The following is a 21,951-nucleotide window of genomic DNA, read 5'->3' as shown; positions in this document are numbered from 1 at the left end:
AAATTCACCATTGCCAAGTGTGACAAATAAGTTATTAACACAGGATAATATTGTAGAAGGATATTAAACTCAGATCAATGTCAAGAAAGGCTTCTTGGAGGAAAGAACTGAGTCTCCAAAAGACTAAGATAGTAAGATAAGTAATTGAGAAGGGCAGTCAAGAAACTGGAATGGCATGCAAAAAGCATTGAGGTTTGATTATCAGGTAGTTTTCAGGAATGCAAGTGGTTGAATATTGCCAGAATGGAAGGTATTATATATAGGGTGAAGGAAGATGAGATTGAGAAGGTAAGAAGGGACTAGATCAAGGATTTTGTGTGCCAAGTCAAGAAATTTGTAATTAATCTTTTAATCATATACCAGCAAAAATGCCATATCATCATATCATATCATTGCATTTTGAAAAGTTCATTCTAGCAATAGTGCATATTATGATTTGAAGGGAGTAGGGAGTAGGGATTATTTCAGATATCAGGACATTTTTAGTAAGTTAGAGAAGTGATAAAGACATGCAATAAAGCAATGGTAGAGAACAGAAGAAAATGTAGAGATCAGATGCTTAGGATGTTGAATATATTGGATCTAGCAATATTTGGATATGAAGAAGTGAAAGAGAAAGATAGCCTGGGATGGTTCTAGGGTTTCTGGGTTAGGTTCATATGGGCAATAGCACCATCCACTAAGAGCATGTGAGAAAGCAGGTTAGGGAAGAAGATTCATGTTTGGGCAAGTTGAGTTTACAGGAATATCTTGTTTTATTGCACTTCACTTTACTGTACTTCACACATAATGCATTTATCACAAATTGAAGGTTTGTGGCAACCCTGCATGGAGCAAGTTTATAAGTGCCATTTTTTTTGACAGCATTTACTCACTTCATGTCTCTGTGTTACATTTTGGTAATTCTCACAATATTTCAGATGTTTTCATTATTATTATATTTGTTATGAGGATCTGTGATTAGTGATTTTTGATGTTTCTACCGTAGAAAGATTACAACTTGCTGAAGGCCCTGATGATGGTTAGCTTTATTAGCAATAAAATATTTTTTAAATTAAGGCATGTACATTGTTTTTTTAGACAATGCTATTGCACACTTAATAGACTACATTATAGTGTAAACATAATTTTTATATGTACTGGGAAACCAAAATATTCATGTGAGTTGCTGTATTTCAATATTCCCTTTTTTGTGGTGGTCTGGAACTCAATCTGCAGTATCTCCAAGGTAAGCCTGTAATTGGATAATCAGTATGACCATATTGTTCTGTAGCTCCAGAGAGAGTTCCTGCTTAAAGTGAGAAATCTGAGAGACATCAGGACATAGGTGAGTGTTGGAGCTGTGGATTTGGTTGCAGTCATCTGGACAGTGTGTTCAGATTGAAAAAAGACAAAATGGAGAAAATCCTTTCAGTGTGACATTAAGTAGGGTATGGATAGGTCTTTAAAAAGTCCAGAAGTAAACATTAGTTATAGGAAAACCCAAGAGTGTGGTGTATAGAAGCCAAGGGAAGTGCTTCAATGAGAAATGTCCAATGATAATTTTGTAAAAGTATTAGATAGCATGATAGGGATAGAAGTCAGTGGATTGAGATACAGGAAGAGAGAAGGTGGGACAGCAAATATGGAATTCTGTTTCAAGGACTCTTAATAAAAGTTAGATACAAAGGATGGAGGGTTGGGATGTGTATGATTATTTGTGTGTGTGCATTTTACAGATGGGTGAGACTACATCATATTTATAGGTGAGACATAGGGACAGTAGCAGGGAAGTAATTGAAAACAGGGAGATTAAACTTAACCATGATGGAGAGCCAATCTTGGACAGGAAGTGAGATACTTCTTGATTTAAGATTAAGTAGAAGTTGCTTCTATTCAGTTTAGATATATAAGAGTTAAGTGGGAATATAGTTAAATTTGTAGGGAAGGGAGGAGTGTTAGTTGATAAAGTTCAGACTTGATAGTCCTATATTCTCTGTGAGAAGGAAGCAAGATGTTTAGTTAGTGCTAGGGAAAAGGCTTTATAGAGAATAGTACTGAAGGTTTACAGTAGCTCCTGTTGGAAACAGAAGCAAGCCAGGGCCAAAAGTAAAGGATTTGCTAATTAGCAATGAATGTTTGTAAGTATAAATCTGAAGTAGTATTAATCTACAAGGCTTTGTGATTTTTTTTTTTGGAGCTGATTAAGTGTATATGTAGTAAAGGTATTTTTTTTTTAAACATGATGGGGTTGATAATTTTCAGAGTAGGTACCTTACAAAGAAATGTGTTAGGTTTTTAATGCATAATTTTTACATTCAAGACATAACTAGAGTGGCTTTTTCTAGCCAGTCAGATGATCAGTAGGATATAAGGAGTCTATGATCCCAAATAAAAAATTTGCAGGAAGAATAATCTTAGAGATAATTTCTTTAAAGGCAATATAGAATATCTTTCGCCAGGGGAATGTGCTGTCTTCCAGTAAAAGTGTGCAACATTCTAGTTAAGATGCCACAAAGTTTTGAACTACTGTAAGTTGTTTTATAAATCCATCATGTATCAGTTTCCTCTGTGATGATTCACAGAATACTTTTAGAGTTTCATTGGATGTCTATTCATGCCATTATCTTTCAGAGATCAACGCGATTATGGGCAAAATTTTATAACTATGATAGCAGATTGTGAGAAGAATCTAGAATGGAGAAAGTTATCCTCATTGATCTTGCATTTTTTTTGTAGAGAATTAAAATTATTTGGTGCTACTAATTCTTGGTCTTCTGATCTAATAAAAATAGATATGAAAATAGATTTATTATTTAACTGTTATGTGTATAATAAGATACCCGTGAATGTTTTAATAGTTTATACCATCAGACTACCAAGTTAAACTATCTTTTGGAAATACTTTCATGAGCTATAAATATTAAATATATTTTCTTTATACAGGGATCAACCTATGAGAATGAAATTGATAATATCAAAGTTATTATTTCAAAAATTAATGAAATTCTGGCTCATAACTCGCCAGTTTTGATTGTTCAAAGATGGATACGTGGTTTCTTAGTTAGGAAAAAAGTGAGGTATGTTTTATTTTCTTCACTATTTGAATATTAAAAGATGATAAAAAAACATTTCTCTAATATATGCTTTTTTGTATTCCCTGTCAAAATGGTACTTTATAGACTATTTAAACTAATTTTTAGGAACACACCACAGATTCTATAGTAATATAATATTCAGCATAATCAAAATTTGATTCTCTTATTTTTTCTTTTAAATTGACCATATAAATAACTAATCATTAAAGTTTTTATTAATCATTGTCTGAGTAATTCTGATAGTTATTTTAAATTAAACTTAAAGACATTAGTCAAAAATATATATTACATTTCTCTCATGTAATGGGATATAATAGAAATATAAGCCATGTACATGAGAGAAATATAAACCATATATATATATGTATGTATATATATATATATGAGGATTTTGCATTTTGTTTGAATATGAAGATAGTTTTGCCAAAACATCTGGTACCACATCAGTCTACATTACCCTTTGATTAATGCTTTTTCCTCTCTCTTTGTTCCTTACATCCCTTTCGGGTAGCTGACATTTTACAAACAGAGGAAAACTTTTCCTATAAGAATCTCTTAACATTGTACTTGGGGAGATAAGATAGGATACTCTGTCATCAATTTATTTTAGTCATGACAAACATCAAACATATGAAAAAAGAAATGAACATTCTCTTATAGTTTATTCTCAGATACTAAATGGGAGAATTCATAAGATAGAAATAGAACATGGCCCTGAAATATAGGTAGGATTAAATAGATCTGGAGCTGGCAAATAGAGATTCCCTGAGAAAGAAAGATTAGGACATTTCACTGAAATGATATTCAACATTCTGTGGTAAGACAGAGGGTATGTTCTTATGTGTTAGCCTGCATGTGCTAAATCATAGATGGCAATAGCCCTGACTAAGAGAGATAGTATGAGAGAAAAAACTGAACATAATATAGTGCCTGCAACTTCTGAGGATGAGGTTCCATATACTTTTCAAACCAAGGTCAAAGTGTGAGAGAGAGTGGGTTCATCTGTGGGGGAAAAGTAAAGTGATTTGGAATAAAAGATGTGAAAAGAATCAGGCAATTGCTAACAGGTACGTATTTATTTAAAATATTATTTCTATCTCATATGTTCCATTTAAATTAAGTATGCATTTTCTGTGAAATAAACATCTAATTAAAGGGATTTGTCTTTAGTTTATGCCCCTGGGACTGAGTTTTTCTCTCTTAGAATCTAATTTCCTTTGATATTCATGTAACATGAGATAAAAACTTTGTACATGGAAACAATATCTGAAAATTCAGCATGCATGAAAAGAATTTGAATGAGCTTTGTGGAGAGAAATGTCAGTAGTAATAATATGTCACAGTGGTTCAATACAGACTGACTTGAATTCTTTTTCTCTTTAAAATGCTGTTCCATTAGGCACATTACTTAACTACTCTGGGCCTGAATTTCCTCATATGTTACATGGTAGAGAGCAGGGACTAATAGCAGTACTTAGTTCGCTGCTTGCTTATGAGAATTGAGATCATGAATATAAAGCACATAGCATCTGGCAAATGTGGATATTACATTCTTATTAGCTGCTATTTAAAAAATATTATTATTGCTGTTCTTCTACCTTATGCTCTCTGCATTATATGATTTTATGGGAAACTTACTCTTTCCTTGGATTTCTTGCTCCTTTCCAATTACATTTACCACAGCATGCGCAGAGCAATCTTTCAAAATTATAAACCTAATCTTATTCACCAACCTAAAAATCCTCAAGTTGCTCTCAATTTGTTTAGGGAAAACTATTGTCATATTTGCCCCTGCAATGTTTATCACATACTTTCATTATCAACACTTACAATACTGAATTGAAGTTGTCTGCATAATTATCTATATCTCCAAATGTACTACATACTCTGTATCTATAGTATATAACAGAGTGCTTGACACATGTTAAATGCTCAAAAAATATTTGCTGAATTGATGAATATATTAATAAATAGAGAGACTGTGCAAGGTAGAATAAGAAAAATATTTCTGGATTCATTTGTGGAAAAGCAAAAACAGGAACATCTAAGAAACATGCAAAACTGCCCTGAGAGGTGCCTGTGGATTCCTCCAACCTAAAGCTGCAAGTTAGTAGTCCTCTCATATGTCTATTTCTAGCAATGAGAAATGTCTCCCTAGGTGCAAATATTTGTACTCTGCTGGAAATTTGTTCACTTAAACTGGTTGTAATTTTATATACAGCCTTGAAGTACTGTCTAAATTTAGAAAATTATTATGATTAATGCTGTTATCTTTTTTTTAACATCTTTATTGCTTTAAAATGTTGTGTTAGCTTCTGCTATATAACAAAATGAATCAGTTATATGTATATGGGGATATATGTATACATGATGCTGTATCTTTTGAAGTGGTATTATTCTAATATAAATGATATGGTACAAGGGAGGCATACTTTTATTCTTAGAATGAAATATTAGGATCAGATTGGCAGCCTCCTAAACCTAAGTAAGGGTAACTACACTGAGGTCACAAGGAGGATTATCAGTTGGGTCAATGGGATGTAAAAAAAGGTAAAAGAATGGAAACAAACATTTATTGAATGTGTGGTGTATGCAAATTGGTATGCAAATACCATGTTAGGTATTTTAATCCACTTTATATCATTTAGTACAGCAGAGCTTTTGAGTTTGTCCTGTATTTTCTATCTTATGGATGAAGAATTAAGAATTTAAACTTGGTTGAGAGGTTGGGATATGTATCCAGTGGCAGACAGCTATGGTGTATTGGATATTTGTGGTCAGTTATAAAGAGATGAAACGGCGTATGTTAAATCTACAAGTGTTACGTTCTTTTGTTTAACATAGCCCAAACTCTGTGCTCTTTTTACTTCTATTTCTGAAGCCCTGGAAACAGCTATTTTCCAAAGAGCCCTAGTATTTTTAGTAGGGAATGGTATTTAGGAACCAAGGTCTGGGCACTAAATGTGTTCATTGCTACTGGAGTGTCATGGTTCTTAGGCTATTTCAGCAGACAGAATAGAAAATGGATTTTTTAAATCATAAATTCAAATTTCTAATGCTAATCCAACACAGAAGGTTCTTCACTGCCTTCTTCTTTCCATATTACACTTCCCTTCTTCCACCATGTGAATTCTGGTTGCTAACATTATCAGTATTGTTACTCATTAGCTGAATGCTAATAAACACAAAATAGTTTCAGGATTACTATACATAAACTACTATCAACAAGAAACATTTAATAAAGTTAAAACGTGTTAAAGGATTTTTTTGTCTTTAGATTGGAGATATATAGTTAAAATAATTGTTTTTTAAAAAATAATTGTTGAATGGGTACTTAGTATAATCATAGTATATTAGTTCCTTATCTAATGATTTTATTTCTTTTTAATTTTTAAAATCTTTCTTATTTTCATCTTCCATTTCTCTTAGGGTATTTTCTGTTATGTTCATTATAATTATCCTTCTCCTAGGTTAGTATTTATTTATAAAATGAGTTTTAAATGTCTTATTCTGAGCCCTATCATGGCATCTCTAAATTAGTCTAATTCTAGTTTATGTGGTCTTGTATGTCTTTTATAATTTTCTTGACACCTTTTAGTTTACTTTTTAAAATAAGACTATTTTATTTTAGAGTAGTTTCAGTTACACAGAAAAATTAAGCAGGAGGTACAGAGATTTCCATTATACTCCCAGCCCCTGCCCATGCATAGCCTCCCCCATTATAAACATTCCCTATCAGAGTGGTACATTTTTTTTTTAAACTGATGAACTTACACTGACATACCATAATCACCCAAAATCTATAGTTTACAGTAAACTCTTCGTATTGAACATTCTGTGAGTTTGGACAAATGTACAATGACATATATCCATCATTATGGAATCACATTGTTTACTTTTACTGCCCCCTAAAATCCTCAGTCCTCTGCCTAGTCACCCCTATCCCCCTCTCTAACTCTGTCAACCACTCATCTTTTTATTGTCTCCATAGTTTTGCCTATTCCAGAATGTCATATAGTTAGAATCATATAGTATATACCCTTTTCAGATTGGCTTCTTTCATTTAGTAACATGGATTTAAGATTCCTCTGTGTATTTTCATAGCTTGATAAGATAATTTCATTTTAGAGCTGAATAATACTACATTGTCTGGATGTACCAGTTTCTTTATTCATATACCTACTGAAAGATGTGTTGATTACTTCCATATTTTAGCATTTATTAATAAACCTGCTATAAACATCGATGTGCAGGTTTTTTTGTGGACAGTTTTCTGCATCTTTGGATAAATACCAAGGAGCACAATTGCTGGATTGTATGGTAAGATTTTGTTTAGTTTTATAAGAAATTGCCAAATTCTTTTCCAGTGGCTATACTATTTGCATGCCCACCAGCAATGAATGGGAGTTCCTATTGCTCCACATCTTCACCAGCATTTGGTGTTATTGTTCTGGATTTTGGCATGTGTGGTGGTATCTTATTGTTTTAATTTGTATTTCACTGGTGATATATAATGTGGAGCATCTTTGCATATGCTTATTTGTCATCTATATATCTTTTTGGTGAGATGTCTGTTAAGGTATTGGCTTTTTTAAAAAAAATGAGTTCTTTGTTTACTTCTTGTTGAGTTTTTTTTTTTTCTTGTTGAGTTTTAAGAGTTCTTTGTATATTTTGAATAACAGTTCTTTTATAGATGCCTTTTTCAAAAATTTGCTCCTAGTCTATAGCTCATATTCTCATTCTCGTAACTTTGTCTTTTGTGGAGCAGAAGGTTTTTAATTTTAATGAAGCTGAGCTTGTCAATTCTTTCTTTCATGGATTATGTCTTTGGTGTTACATCTAAAAAGTCATTGCCAGACCCAAGGTCATCTAGGTTTTCTCCTATGTTATCTTCTAGGAGTTTTATAATTTTGCACTTTACATTTATGTAATAGATCCATTTTCGAGTTAATTTTCATGAAAGGAGTAATTTCTGTGTCTAGTTTTTTTGTGTATTCATGTTCTGCACATGACTATTTTAACATCATTGGTTGAAAAGACTATCTTTGCTCCATTGTATGGCCTTTGTTCCTTCATCAAAGATCAGTTGACTATATTTCTGTCTATTTCTGAGTTCTCTGTTCTGTTCCATTGATATATTCTTTTGCCAGTACCACAATGTCTTGATTACTGTAGCTTTATAGTAATCTCGAAGTTGGGTGGTATCTCAGTCCTCTAATTTGTCCTTTTCCTTCAATTGTCTTAGCTATTCTGGATTTTGTACCTCTCAATAGAAACTTTAGAATCAGTTTGTCAATACCTACACAATAACATGCTGGTATTCTGATTGGTATTGCACTGAATATATAGATAAGTTGAGAAGAACTGATATCTTGTCTATATAAAATCTTCCTATCCATGAACATGGAATATCTCCTATTTATTTAGTTATTTGCTTTTGTTCCTCAGATTTTTTTTAACATCTTTATTGGAGTATAATTGCTTTACAATTGTGTGTTAGTTTCTGCTTTATAACAAAGTGAATCAGCTATACATATACATATATCCGCATATAGAAAAGTTTTTAAAAAGTTCTCCTTGGGGCTTCCCTGGTGGTGCAGTGGTTGAGAGTCCGCCTGCCGATGCAGGGGACATGGGTTCGTGCCCCGGTCCGGGAAGATCCAACATGCCGCGGAGCGGCTGGGCCCGTGAGCCATGGCTGCTGAGCCTGCGCGTCCGGAGCCTGTGCTCCGCAACGGGAGAGGCCACAACAGTGAGAGGCCCGCATACCGCAAAAAAAAAAAAAAAAAAAAAAATTCTCCTTGTGCCTAAGAAAATAATATACCTTATTGTGGATAGTTACAAAAATATAGAAAGCTACAAAGTTAGATTAAAATTTCCCTTACCTTATCATGCAGTGATAACCACTTTTTTCCCCCATTTTTAATTATTTTTTAACATCTTTACTGTAGTATAATTGCGTTTTTTTTTTAACATCTTTATTAGAGTATAATTGCTTTACAATAGTGTGTCAGTTTTTGCTTTATGACAAAGTGAATCAGTTATACATATACATATGTCCCCATATCTCCCCCCTCTTGTGTCTCCCTCCCAACCTCCCTATCCCACCCTCTAGGTGGTCACAAAGCACCAAGCTGATCTCCCTGTGCTATGCGGCTGCTTCCCACTAGCTATCTGTTTCGGTAGTGTATATATGTCCATGCCACTCTCTCACTTTGTTCCAGCTTAATCTTCCCCCGCCCCATATCCTCAAGTCGATTCTCTACTAGGTCTGCATCTTTATTCCCATCTTGACCCTAGGTTCTTCTATTTTCTTTTTTTTTTTTTCTTTTTAGATTCCATATATATGTGTTAGCATACGGTATTTGTTTTTATCTTTCTGACTTACTGCACTCTATATGACAGTCTTTAGGTCCATCCACCTCACTACAAATAACTCAGTTTCATTCCTTTTTATGGCTCAGTAATATTCCATTGTATATATGTGCCACATCTTCTTTATCCTTTCATCTGTTGATGGACATTTAGTTTGCTTCCACATCCTGGCTATTGTAAATAGGGCTGCAATGAACATTGTGGTACATAACTCTTTTTCAATTATGATTTTCTCAGTGTATATGCCCAGTAGTGGGATTGCTGGGTCGTATGGTAGTTCTATTTGTAGTTTTTTAAGGAACCTCCATAATGTTCTCTATAGTGGCTCTATCAATTTACATTCCCACCAACAGTGCAAGAGGGTTCCCTTTTCTCCACACCCTCTCCAGCATTTATTGTTTGTAGATTTTTTGATGATGACCATTCTGACTGCTGTGAGATGATATCTCATTATAGTTTTGATTTGCATTTCTCTAATGATTAATGATGTTAAGCATTCTTTCATGTGTCTGTTGGCAATCTGTATATCTTCTTTGGAGAAATGTCTATTTAGGTCTTCTGCCCATTTTTGGATTGGGTTGTTTGTTTTTATGATATTGAGCTGCATGAGCTGCTTGTAAATTTTGGAGATTCATCCTTTGTCAGTTGCTTAATTTGCAAATATTTTCTCCCACTCTGAGGGTTGTCTTTTCGTTTTGTTTCCTTTACTGTGCAAAAGCTTTTAAATTTCATTAGGTCCCTTTTGTTTATTTTTGTTTTTATTTCCATTTCTCTAGGAGGTGGGTCAAAAAGGATCTTGCTGTGATTTATGTCATGGAGTGTTCCTATGATTTTCTTTAAGGGTTTTATAGTGTCTGGCCTTACATTTAGGTCTTTAATCCATTTTGAGTTTACTTTTGTGTACAGTGTTAGAGAGTGTTCTAATTTCATTCTTTTACATGTAGCTGTCCAGTTTTCCCAGCACCACTTATTGAAGAGGCTGTCATTTCTCCACTGTATATTTCTCCCTCCTTTATCAAAGATAAGGTGACCATATGTGCATGGGTTTATCTCTGGACTTTCTATCCTGTTCCATTGATCTATATTTCTGTTTTTGTGCTAGTACCATACTGTCTTGATTACTGTAGCTTTGTAGTATAGTCTGAAGTCAGGGAGCCTGATTCCTCCAGCTCCATTTTTCTTTCTCAAGTTTGCTTTGGCTATTTCAGGTTTTTGGGGTTTCCATACAAATTGTGAAATTTTTGTTCTACTTCTGTGAAAAATGCCATTGGTAATTTGATAGGGATTGCATTGAATCTGTAGATTGCTTTGGGTAGTAGAGTCATTTTCACAATGTTGATTCTTCCAAACCAGGAACATGGTATATCTCTCCATCTATTTGTATCATCTTTAATTTCTTTGATCAGTGTCATAATTTTCTGCATACAGGTCTTTTGTCTCCTTAGATAGGTTTATTCCTAGGTATTTTATTCTCTTTGTTGCCATGGTAAATGGGAGTGTTTCCTTAACTTCTCTTTCAGATTTTTCATCATTCATATATAGGAATGCAAAAGATTTATGTGCATTAATTTTGTATCCTGCTACTTTACCAAATTCATTGATTAGCTCTAGTAGTTTTCTGGTAGCATCTTTAGGATTCTTTATGTAGAGTATCATGTCATGTGCAACCAGTGACAGCTTTACTTCTTCTTTTCCAATTTGAATTGCTTTTATTTCTTTTTCTTCTCTGATTGCTGTGGATAAAACTTCCAAAACTATGTTAAATAATAGTCATGAGAGTGAGCAACCTTGTCTTGTTCCTGATCTTAGTGGAAATGCTTTCAGTTTTTCACCATTGAGGATGATGTTGGCTGTGGGTTTCTCATATATGGCCTTTATTATGTTGAAGTAAGTTCCCTCTATGCCTACTTTCTGGAGGGCATATCTGGAGCGCATATCATAAATTAGTTCCCTCTATGCCTACTTTCTGGAGGGCATATCTGGAGGGCATATCATAAATTGGTGTTTAATTTTGTCAAAAGCTTTTTCTGCATCTGTTGAGATGATCATACGGTTTTTATTCTTCAGTTTCTTAATATGGTGTACCACATTGACTGATTCATGTATATTGAAGAATCCTTGCATTCCTGGGATAAACCCCACTGGATCATGGTTATGATCCTTTTAATGTGCCGTTGGATTCTGTTTCCTAGTATTTTGTTGAGGATTTTTGCATCCATGTTCATCAGTGATATTGGCCTGTAGGTTTCTTTTTTGACATCTTTGTCTGGTTTTTGTATCAGGGTTATAGTGGCCTCGTAGAATGAGTTTGGGAGTGTTCTTCCCTCTGCTGTCTTTTAGAGGGGTTTGAGAACAATAGGTATTAGCTCTTCTCTAAATATTTGATAGAATTTGCATGTGAAGCCATCTGGTCCTGGGCTTTTGTTTGTTGGAAGATTTTTAATCACAGTTTCAATTTCAGTGCTTCTGATTGGTCTGTTCGTATTTTCTATTTCTTCCTGGTTCAGTCTCAGAAGGTTGTGCATTTCTAAGAATTTGTCCATTTCTTCCAGGTTGTCCACTTTATTGGCATACAATTGCTTGTCGTAATCTCTCATGATCCTTTGTATTTCTGCAGTGTCAGTTGTTACTTCTCCTTTTTCATTTCTAATTTTATTGATTTGAGTCTTCTCCCTTTTTTTCTTGTTGAGTCTGGCTAATGGTTTATCCATTTTTTTATCTTCTCAAAGAACCAGCTTTTAGTTTTATTGATCTTTGCTGTTATTTCCTTCATTTCTTTTTCATTTATTTCTGATCTGATCTTTATGATTTCTTTCCTTCTGCTACCTTTGGGGTTGTTTTGTTCTTCTTCTCTAATTGCTTTAGGTGTAAGTTTAGGTAGTTTATTTGAGAGGTTTCTTGTTTCTTAAGGTAGGATTGTATTGCTATACACTTCACTCTTAGAACTGCTTTTGCTGCATCCCGTAAGTTTTGGGTCGTCATGTCATTTGTTTCTAAGTATTTTTTGATTTCATCTTGGATTTCTTCGGTGATCTCTTGGTTATTAAGTAGTGTATTTTTAAGCCTCCATGTATTTATATTTTTTACAGATTTTTTTCCAATAATTGATATCTAGTTTCATACCATTGTGGTCAGAAAAGATACTTGATATGATTTCAATTTTCTTAAATTTACCAAGGCTTGATTTTTCTTGCAAGATATCACGTATCCTGGAGAATGTTCCATGAGCACTTGAGAAGAAAGTGTATTCTGTTGTTTTTGGATGGAATGTCCTATTAATATCAATTAAGTCCATCTTGTTTAATGTATTGTTTAAAGCTTGTGTTTCCTTATTTATTTTCATTTTGGATGATCTGTCCATTGGTGAAAGTGGGGTGTTAAAGTCCCCTACTATGATTGTGTTACTGTTGCTTTCCCTTTTATGGCTGTTTGCATTTGCCTTAGGGATTGAGGTGCTCTTATGTTGGGTGCATAAATATTTACAATTGTTATATCTTTTTCTTGGATTGACCCCTTGATCATTCTGTAGTGTCATTCTTTGTCTCTTGTAACAGTCTTTTTATAATGTGTATTTTGTGTGATATGAGAATTGCTACTCCAGCTTTCTTTTGATTTCCATTTTCATGGAATATCTTTTTCCATTCCCTCACTTTCAGTCTGTCTGTGTCCCTAGGTCTGAAGTGGGTCTCTTGTAGACAGCATATATATGGGTCTTGTGTTTGTATCCATTCAGCCAGTCTATGTTGGAGCATTTAATCTATTTACATTTACAGTAATTATTGATATGTATGTTCCTATTACCATTTTCTTAATTGTTTTGGGTTTGTTATTGAAGGTCTTTTCTTTCTCTTGTGTTTCCTGCCTACAGAAGTTCCTTTAGTATTTATTGTAAAGCTGGTTTAGTGGTGCTGAATTCTCTTACATTTTGCTTGTCTGTAAAGGTTTCGATTTCTTCGTCGAATCTGAATGAGAACCCTGCTGGGTAGAGTAATCTTGGTTGTAGGTTTTTCCCTTCCATCACTTTAAATATGTCCTGCCAGTCCCTTCTGTCTTGCAGAGTTTCTGCTGAAAGATCAGCTGTTAACCTTATGGGGATTCCCTTGTATGTTATTTGTTGTTTTTCCCTTGCTACTTTACATATTTTTTCTTTGTATTTAATTTTTGATAGTTTGATTAATCGGTGTCATGGCGTGTTTCTTCTTGGATTTATCCTGTGTGGGACTCTCTGCCCTTCCTGGACTTGATTAACTATTTCCTTTCCCATATTCAGGAAGTTTTCAACTATAATCTCTTCAGATAGTTTCTCAGTCCCTTTCTTTTTCTCTTTTTCTTCTGAGACCCCTATAGTTCAAATGTTGATGTGTTTAATGTTGTCCTTGAGGTCTCTGAGACTGTCCTCAATTCTTTTCATTCTTTTTTCTTTATTCCTCTCTGCGGTAGTTATTTCCACTATTTTATCTTCCTGGTCACTTATCCATTCTTCTGCCTCAGTTATTCTGCTATTGATTCATTCTAGTGAATTTTTAATTTCATTTATTGTGTTGTTTATCATTATTTGTTGGCTCTTTAGTTCTTCTAGGTCCTTGTTAAATGGTTTTTGTATTTTCTTCATTCTGTTTCCAAGATTTTGTATCATCTTTACTATCATTATTCTGAATTCTTCTTCAGGTAGACTGACTATTTCCTCTTCATTTGTTTTGTCTGGTGGGTTTTTGCCTTGGTCCTTCATCTGCTGTGTGTTTCTCTGTGTTCTCATTTTGCTTAACTTCATGTGTTTGGGGTCTCCTTTTCGCAGTCTGCAAGTTCGTAGTTCCCGTTGTTTTTGGTGTCTTCCCCCAGGGGCTATGTTGTTTCAGTGGGTTGTTTAGGCTTCCTGGTGGAGGGCACTAGTGCCTGTGTTCTGGTGGATGAGGCTAGATCTTGTCTTTCTTTTGGTCAGTTCCACGGCCGGTGGTGTGTTTTAGGGTGTCTGTGACCTTATTATGCTTTAAGGCAGACTTTCTGCTAGTGGGTGGGGTTGTGTTCCCATCCTTGTAATTGTTTGGCATAGGTGTTCAGCACTGTAGCTTGCTGGTCATTTAGTGGAGCTGGGTCTTGGCGTTGAGATGGAGATCTCTCGAATATTTTTGCTGTTTGATATTACGTGGAGCTGGGTAGTTTCCAGTGAACCAGTGTCCTGAACTCAGCTCTCCCACCTCAGAGGCACAGGCCTGACAGCCGGACAGAGCACCACGACCCTGTCAGCCACATTGAAAAAGCGAAAAAGGAAAAATATATATATATATTGTTGCTCCCAAAGTCCACTGCCTCAATTTAGGATGATTCGTTGTCTATTCAGGTGTTCCACAGATGTGGGGTACATCAAGTTGATTGTGGAGATATAATCCGCTGCTCCTGAGGCTGCTGGGAGAAATTTCCCTTTCTCTTCTTTGTTCACACATCTCCTGGGGCTCAGCTTTGGATTTGGCCCCACCTCTGTGTGTAGGTCACCTGAGGGCATCTGTTCCTGCTCAGACAGGATGGGGTTAAAGGAGCAGCTGATTATGGGGCTCTGGCTCACTCAGGCCGGGGGGAGGGTTGGGTACAGAATGTGGGGCAAGCCTGTGTTAGGAGAGGCCAGCGTGACGTTGCAACAGCCTGTGGTGCTCCGTGTGTTCTCCCGGGAAAATTGTCCCTGGATCACGGGACCCTGGCAGTGGCGGGCTGCACAGACTTCAGGGAGGGGAGATGTTGATAGTGACCTGTGCTTGCACACAGGCTTCTTATTGGCTGCAGCAGCAGCCTTGGCATCTCATGCTCACCTCTGAGATCCGCGCTGATTGCCGTGGTTCACGCCCGTCTCTGGAGCTCGTTTAAGCGGTGCCCTGTATCCCTTCCCCTCGTGCACCCCGAAACACAGAGGCAAGAAAAAGTCTATTTCTTCTTCGACAGTTCCATACTTTTTCCTGGACTCCCTCCTGGCTAGCTGTGGCGCACTAGCCCCCTTCAGGCTGTGTTCTCACAGGCAACCCCAGTCCTCTCCCTGGGATCTGACCTCCAAAGCTGGATCCTCAGCTCCCAGCCCCCACCCGCCCCAGCGGGTGAGCAGAAAAGCCTTTCAGGCTGGTGAGTGCTGATTGGCACTGATCCTCTGTGCGGGAATCTCTTTGCCTTGCCCTCTGCAAGGCAAAGGGCTTGTAGTGCTCTCTGCTGTGGCTCCGAAGCTTCCCCCCTGCCACCCACTGTCTCTGCCAGTGAAGGGGCTTCCTAGTGTGTGGAAGCTTTTCCTCCTTCCCAGAGGGGCAGATCCCATCCCTATTCTTTTGTCTCTGCTTTTCCTTTTTTCTTTTGCCCTACCCAGATACGTGGGGGAGTTTCTTGGCTTTTGAGAGGTCTGAGCTCTTCTGCCAGTGTTCAGTAGGTGTTATAGGAGTTGTTCCACATGTAGATGTATTTCTGATGTATTTGTGGGGAGAAAGGTGATCTCCATGTCTTACTCTTCCACCATCTTGAAGGTTTCCTCTTTCTACATCATATTTTATATTTTTTTGTTTTCTGTATCCCTTAACTCCTTATTGTGGATATAGATAAATTTACTACTTTTCTCTTTTAACCTTCCTACTAGCTTTATAAGTGCTTGGTTCACTACTTTTATTGCATGTTTGCCTTTACTGATAACATTCTTCCTTTCATAATTTTCATATTTCTAGTCCTGGTCTTTTCTGCTTAGAAAAGATCCTTTAACATTTCTTTTAAAACTGGTTTGGTGATATTGAACTTTTTTAGCTTTTGCTTGTCTGCAAAAACTTTTTATTTTTTCTTCAAATCTGAATAAAGTCTTGACAGGTAGAGTATTCTTGGTTGTAGGGGTTTTCCTTTTATCACTTTGAATATATTGTGCTACCCTCTTCTGCCCTGCAAAGTTTTTGATGAAAAGTCAGCTGACAGTTTAATGGGAGTTCCCTTTTACTTCACTAGTTGCTTTTCTCTTGCTGCTTTTAGGATTGTCTCTCTGTCTTTAATTTTAGCAATTTTAACTATAATGTGTCTTGTTGTGGACCTCCTTGGATTCTCCTTATTTGGGACTCTGTGTTCTTCCTGGACCTGGATGTCTGTTTTCTTTCCCAAGCTAGGGAAATTTTCAACAATTATTTTTTTCAAATAAGTTCTCTGCCCTTTTCTCTATCTCTTTGCCTTCTGGGACCCTTATAATGTGAAAGTTATTATGCTTTATTTTTCCCAGAGTTCTCTTAACTATCCTCATTTTTTAAACTTCTTTTTTCCCCTTATTTTCTATTTAGCTTGGGTGATTTCCACTACTCTGTCTTTCAGTTTGCTGATCTGTTCCTCTATGTCACTTAATCTACTGTTGATTTCTTCTAGCGTATTTTTTTTTTTTTTCGGTACGCGGGCCTCTCACTGTTGTGGCCTCTCCCTCTGCGGAGCACAGGCTCCGGACGCACAGGCTCAGCGGCCATGGCTCACGGGCCCAGCCGCTCCGCGGCACGTGGGATCTTCCCGGACCGGGGCACGAACCTGTGTCCCCTGCATCAGCAGGCGGACTCTCAACCACTGCGCCACCAGGGAAGCCCTCTTCTAGTGTATTTTTACTTTTAGTTATTTTATTCTCCAGCTAGGTTTGGTTCTTTATGTTTTCCAAATCCTCATTAAAATTCTCACCATGTTCATCCATTCTTTTCTCAAGTTTGTTGAGCATCGTTATGATCATTATCTTGAATTCCTCAAGGTAGATTGCTTATTTCCATTCCGTTTAATTCTTTTTCTGAGGTTCTGCCTTGTTCCTTTGTTTGGAACATATTCTTTTGTCTCCTCATTTTGCCTAATTCTCTGTGTTTATTTCTATTTATTAGGTTGATTACATTTCCCAATCTTGGAGAAGTGGCCTTATGTGGGAGATGTCCTATGAGGCCCAGCAGCATACTCTCCTCTGGTCACCAGAGCTATATGCTCTAGGGGATGTCCCCTATGTGGGTTGCATGGGCCCTTCTAATGTGGTGGGGCTGACTACTATAGGTGTGCTGGCAGTTGGGGCTGGCACACATAATAATAGGCTAGAGGGAGGACTTCATAATGGCTCTTGCCAGTGTTAATGTCCTTGTGGTAGAATGACCTCCCCAAAATGGCTACTGCCAGAGTCTTTGTCCCCATAAGGAATCCCAGTTGCCTCCTGCCTCTCTGGGAGGATCTCTAAGGTCAGTTAGTGGATCTGACCAAGCTCTTTTCAAATTACTGCGTTTGCACTGGCACTCAGAGCAATGTGTCTCTGTTTCCTACAGAGCAGAGTCTCTGTTTCCTACAGCCTTCAAGCTCTCCCATATGCAAGCCCCACTGGCCTTCAAAGCCAGACATTCTGGGGAATCATCTTTCCAGTGCAGGACCCATGGGCTAGGGAGTCCAATGTGGAGCTTGGACCCCTTGCTCCTTGGGGACAACCTCTGAAGTTGTTATTATCTTCTTATTTGTCAGTTACCTACTGGGGTTGGGGGTCTTGATTATATCACAGCTCTGCCCCTCCTACCCATCTCATTATGGTTGCTTCTTTATATCTTTAGTTGTAGAAAAACTTTTTTGCTAGTCTTTAGGTTGTTGTTATAGATAATTGCTCTATCAATAGTTGTAATTTTGGTGTGCCTGTGGGAAGAGGTGAGCTTAGGATCTTCCTACTCCATCTTGGCAACACACTGCAACCTCTGTTTTTAAATTTGTGCATTTAGACTATTAACTTTATAGTGATAATTGATACAGTTTGATTAATATCTGTCATATCCATTACTGTTTTTTATTTGTTGCCATTGTTTTCCTATTTTACATTCCACTTTTTTCTTCCTTTTGTGGTTTTAATTGAGCATTTTATATGATTCCATTTTCTCTCCTTTCTTCGCATATTGGTTACCACTTTCTTCGTGTTTGCCCTAGAGATTGCAATATACATATATAGCTAATCCAAGCCCAGTTTCAAACACTATACAATTTCACAGGTAGTATTAGTATCATATAATAACAAAACAATCCTAATTCCCCCTTCCTGTCCCTTGTACCACTGACTTCAGTTATTTCACTGATACATACATTAGCATTTATATGTATGTATGCTGTATGTAGATGTGTATATATTATATATATATACATAATTGAATATATTGATGCTATTGTTTTGTACAAACTGTTACCTCTTAAGTATAAGAAAAATAAAGATTTTATTTTAACTTCACTTATTCCTTCTTTGATTCTCCTCCTTACTCTTTGTAAATGCAAGATAATGACTTATTTTTTTTGTCTCTAAAGAACTTCTTTTAACATTTCTTATACAGCAGTACTGGCAAAAAAATTCCCTAGGTTTTTGTCTTTATTTATTTTTCACTTTGAAAGATAATTTCATAGGGAATAGAATTGTAGGTTAGCAGATTTTTTCTCTCAATACTTTAAACATGTCACCCCATTTTCTTCTTGCTTGCATGATGTCTGTGAAGAAGTCATATATACTTCTTATCTTTATTCCTCTATAGGTAAGATTTTTCTCCCTTGACTTCTTTCTGATATGCTTTAGTCTGAAAATGATGTAAAGTTTCAGCATTTTTCCTGCTTTGTAAACTCTGATCTTCCTGGATCTGTGGTTTGTTGTCTGGCTTTAATTTGGAGAAATTCTCCATCATTATAGTTTCAAATATTTCTTCTTTTCATTTATCTCTTCTCCTTCTGGTATTTCCATCACAGGTATGTTGCACCTTTATAGTTCCATAGCCCTTGCGTATCCTATCCTGCTTTTTTTGTCTTTGTTCTCTTTGCTTTTTTGTTTTCAAGTATTCTACTGATGTTCTTTCCTTAGCCATATCCAATCTAGTAATAAGCCCATTGTAGACATATTCATTTCTGTTGCAGTGTTTTGATCTCTAGCATTTCTTTTTGATTCTATCTTAGTTGTTTTCTCTCTCTGCTTACATTGCCCATCTATTCTTGTAAGCTGTGTGGTTTATCCATTAGAGCCTTTAGCATATTATTCATAATTGTTTTAAAAGTTCTGGTCTGATAATTCCAACTTCCCTGCCATGTGTTTCTGATCATTGTTCAGTTTCTTTAAATTGTGCTTTTTTTTCCTTTTGGTATGCCTTGTCATTTTTTTTCTGATAGCTCGACATTATGTACCCGGTAAAAGGAACTGTTGAAAATCGGTCTTGGTTACTGATGCTGAGGTGTGGGGAGGGGTAGCATTCTATACTCCTATGATTAAGTTTTAGACTTGTAGTGAGTCTGTGAATGTGAACTATAAACTGACAAGAGCTTCTCATTTTTTTTCTCCCCCCTTTGGTGTGACTGGATTGCTAGAGTGAGCTGGAGTTTAGTACAGCTGACCCTTGAACAACATGGGTTTGAAATGCATGGGTCCACTTATACACAGATTTCTTTCAATAAATACATACTCCAGTACTACATGATCTAATGTTTGTTGAATCTGTAGATGTGGAACTGTGGATATGGAGGGTTGACTTTATAAAGTTATATGTGGATTTTTGACTGTGTGAGAGGTTGATGCTTCTAACCCCCATGTTGTTCAAGGTTCAACTCTATTTCCTTTCTCTCATGTGGAAGGCTTGGGCCAGTTGCAGTTGGGTTTTCCCTTCTCCCAGGTCAGTTAGGCTCTGATAATACCCCAGTAGTTTAGGCTGTAGTTAATTACATTCACCTGAGGTCAGGCCTTGTTTAAAAAGAACAGAGTGCTCTGATGTATTTCAAATTGTTTCATTTTCCCCTCCCACTTTTGGAAGCACAAGGAGATTTTTCTCTGATGTTTACTGTGGGAATCTGGTGGAACTCCTGGAGGTAAATCTCACAGTGCTGTGGCAGTCTCCTTATGACTGAGTACCCCTGGAGTTTTAAACTCTCAGTGTTGTGCACACTGAGCCTCCAGCAATTTGTCAATGACAGTTCAGGTTTTCCTACCTTGTCACTGGTTTTGGTGGCAGTTTCCTCTTATGACTGTTTGCTCAGGTAATCTGTGATGATTTATATTCACCTGTCTCTCAAATCTTTAAGGCAACAGTGTGCCCTGTGTTCTCCTCTGTCTTAGAGATCCAAGAAATGTCATTGGTTTTTCAATCTATTCAGCTTTTTAGTTGTTGTTAGGACAGAATGACAGTTTCCAAGCTCCTAATATGCAGAACTGGACTTAAGTTTATTTTGAAATAATAGGTTATAGTTTTATCTTTTTTGCAGGCTTCACTGTCTGGCTTGCTTTTATTGTCTGTAGTGATGTTACTTTGCTTCTTGTTGTCTTTTTGCTTTATAATAACTCTATAATCTTTATGGCTTTAGATAGTGATCCTATTGTATTGCCCATTTTATGAGAAATTAGTTTTTAATCAACTTTAAGAAGCTTTTTTTCAGGTTCTAAAGTTCTTTATTCTGTTCTTGTTTGTTGTGTGTGTGTGTGTGTGTGTGTGTGTGTGTGTGTGTGTGTGTGTAGTTTCCGGAAGTATCATGGCTTACTTTCTGAATTCTCTTTCTCTGGTCTCAAGCACTGCCTTTTTAATGCAGACTTTTTTTTTTCCTCTCTATTTTTCTCCATTGTTTCTGTGCTGCTCAATTTTGATTCTATCTTCAGGAGTTTCTTCTCAGTTTTGGGCTTTAACCTAGAGAAAAGCACTGGCTAATTAGTTTTGTGGGTTTATAGGCCCAGAATTCTCTAGGACCTTCAGATCTTACCACTGAACCCTTGTATTCACACACTATTAGAATATGCAAAACCCCACTAGGATTTAGCTTCTGTTGTTTTTAAAAAAAAATTCTTGAAGTATAGTTGATTTTGGCCATCATCAAAAAAATCTACAAACAATAAATGCTGGAGAGGGTGTGGAGAAAAGGAAACCTTCGTACACTGTTGGTGGGAATGTAAATTGGACAGCAACTATGGAGAACGATACGGAGGTTCCTTAAAAAACTAAAAATAGCTCTGTTCTTAAATTGTCTCTCCAAGCTTTCCAGGAAGTGTCTTTAGATTTTTTGTTTTATTTCTATCCATCACATGCATTGCTTTCATTTGTTTCCTACTGCATAATTGCTAATATCACAGTGGTCTGACGGATGTCAGTGGTTTTTCCGTATTCCTATAAATTTTAGATTTCCTGGGGATATCTTCTCACATAATGTTGTTATAGGTAATGAAAAATTTTTACTATCTAGTTGTTATATCTGTTTTTACATGGGAATATGGGTAGATTTAAAAAATATGTGACTGCCATGATTATTATTTCAGAGTGCCCTTGTAAAACATGAAGCTGGTTGACCAGCATCATTCACCAGGTATTTCTAATAAGCTAAATTTCTGTGACTTCCATATTTTAGATATGTATTAGCTGGATTTATTTCTTAAAAATATAAGAGGGTTGCAGAAATCAAATATCCTACAATTACAAGAAAGAATGGTTAGAGTTACTTGGATATTTACATATCAAAAGAGTTACTTAAGGATATTTCAAAATAGCTGAATAGTATATGATATTGA

The 21,951-nt window shown here is 36.2% G+C and overlaps 1 protein-coding gene across 1 annotated transcript in view; it reads left to right on the top strand.

Annotated features, from left to right (window-relative positions):
* LRRIQ3 (leucine rich repeats and IQ motif containing 3) overlaps window positions 1-21,951 on the top strand; it is a 237,357-nt gene that overhangs the window by 59,188 nt on the left and 156,218 nt on the right. The window contains exon 5 of the mRNA XM_027114088.1: window positions 2,926-3,059. Coding sequence (XP_026969889.1) covers window positions 2,926-3,059 — 134 coding nt within the window. The remainder of the gene's footprint in view (window positions 1-2,925; window positions 3,060-21,951) is intronic.

The sequence above is a fragment of the Aethalodelphis obliquidens genome, unplaced genomic scaffold, assembly GCF_003676395.1.
Source record: "Aethalodelphis obliquidens isolate GAN/ISIS:26980383/991018 unplaced genomic scaffold, ASM367639v1 scaffold13, whole genome shotgun sequence".
Taxonomy (NCBI): Eukaryota; Metazoa; Chordata; class Mammalia; order Artiodactyla; family Delphinidae; genus Aethalodelphis; species Aethalodelphis obliquidens.
This window is presented reverse-complemented; position numbering and strand designations above follow the sequence as displayed.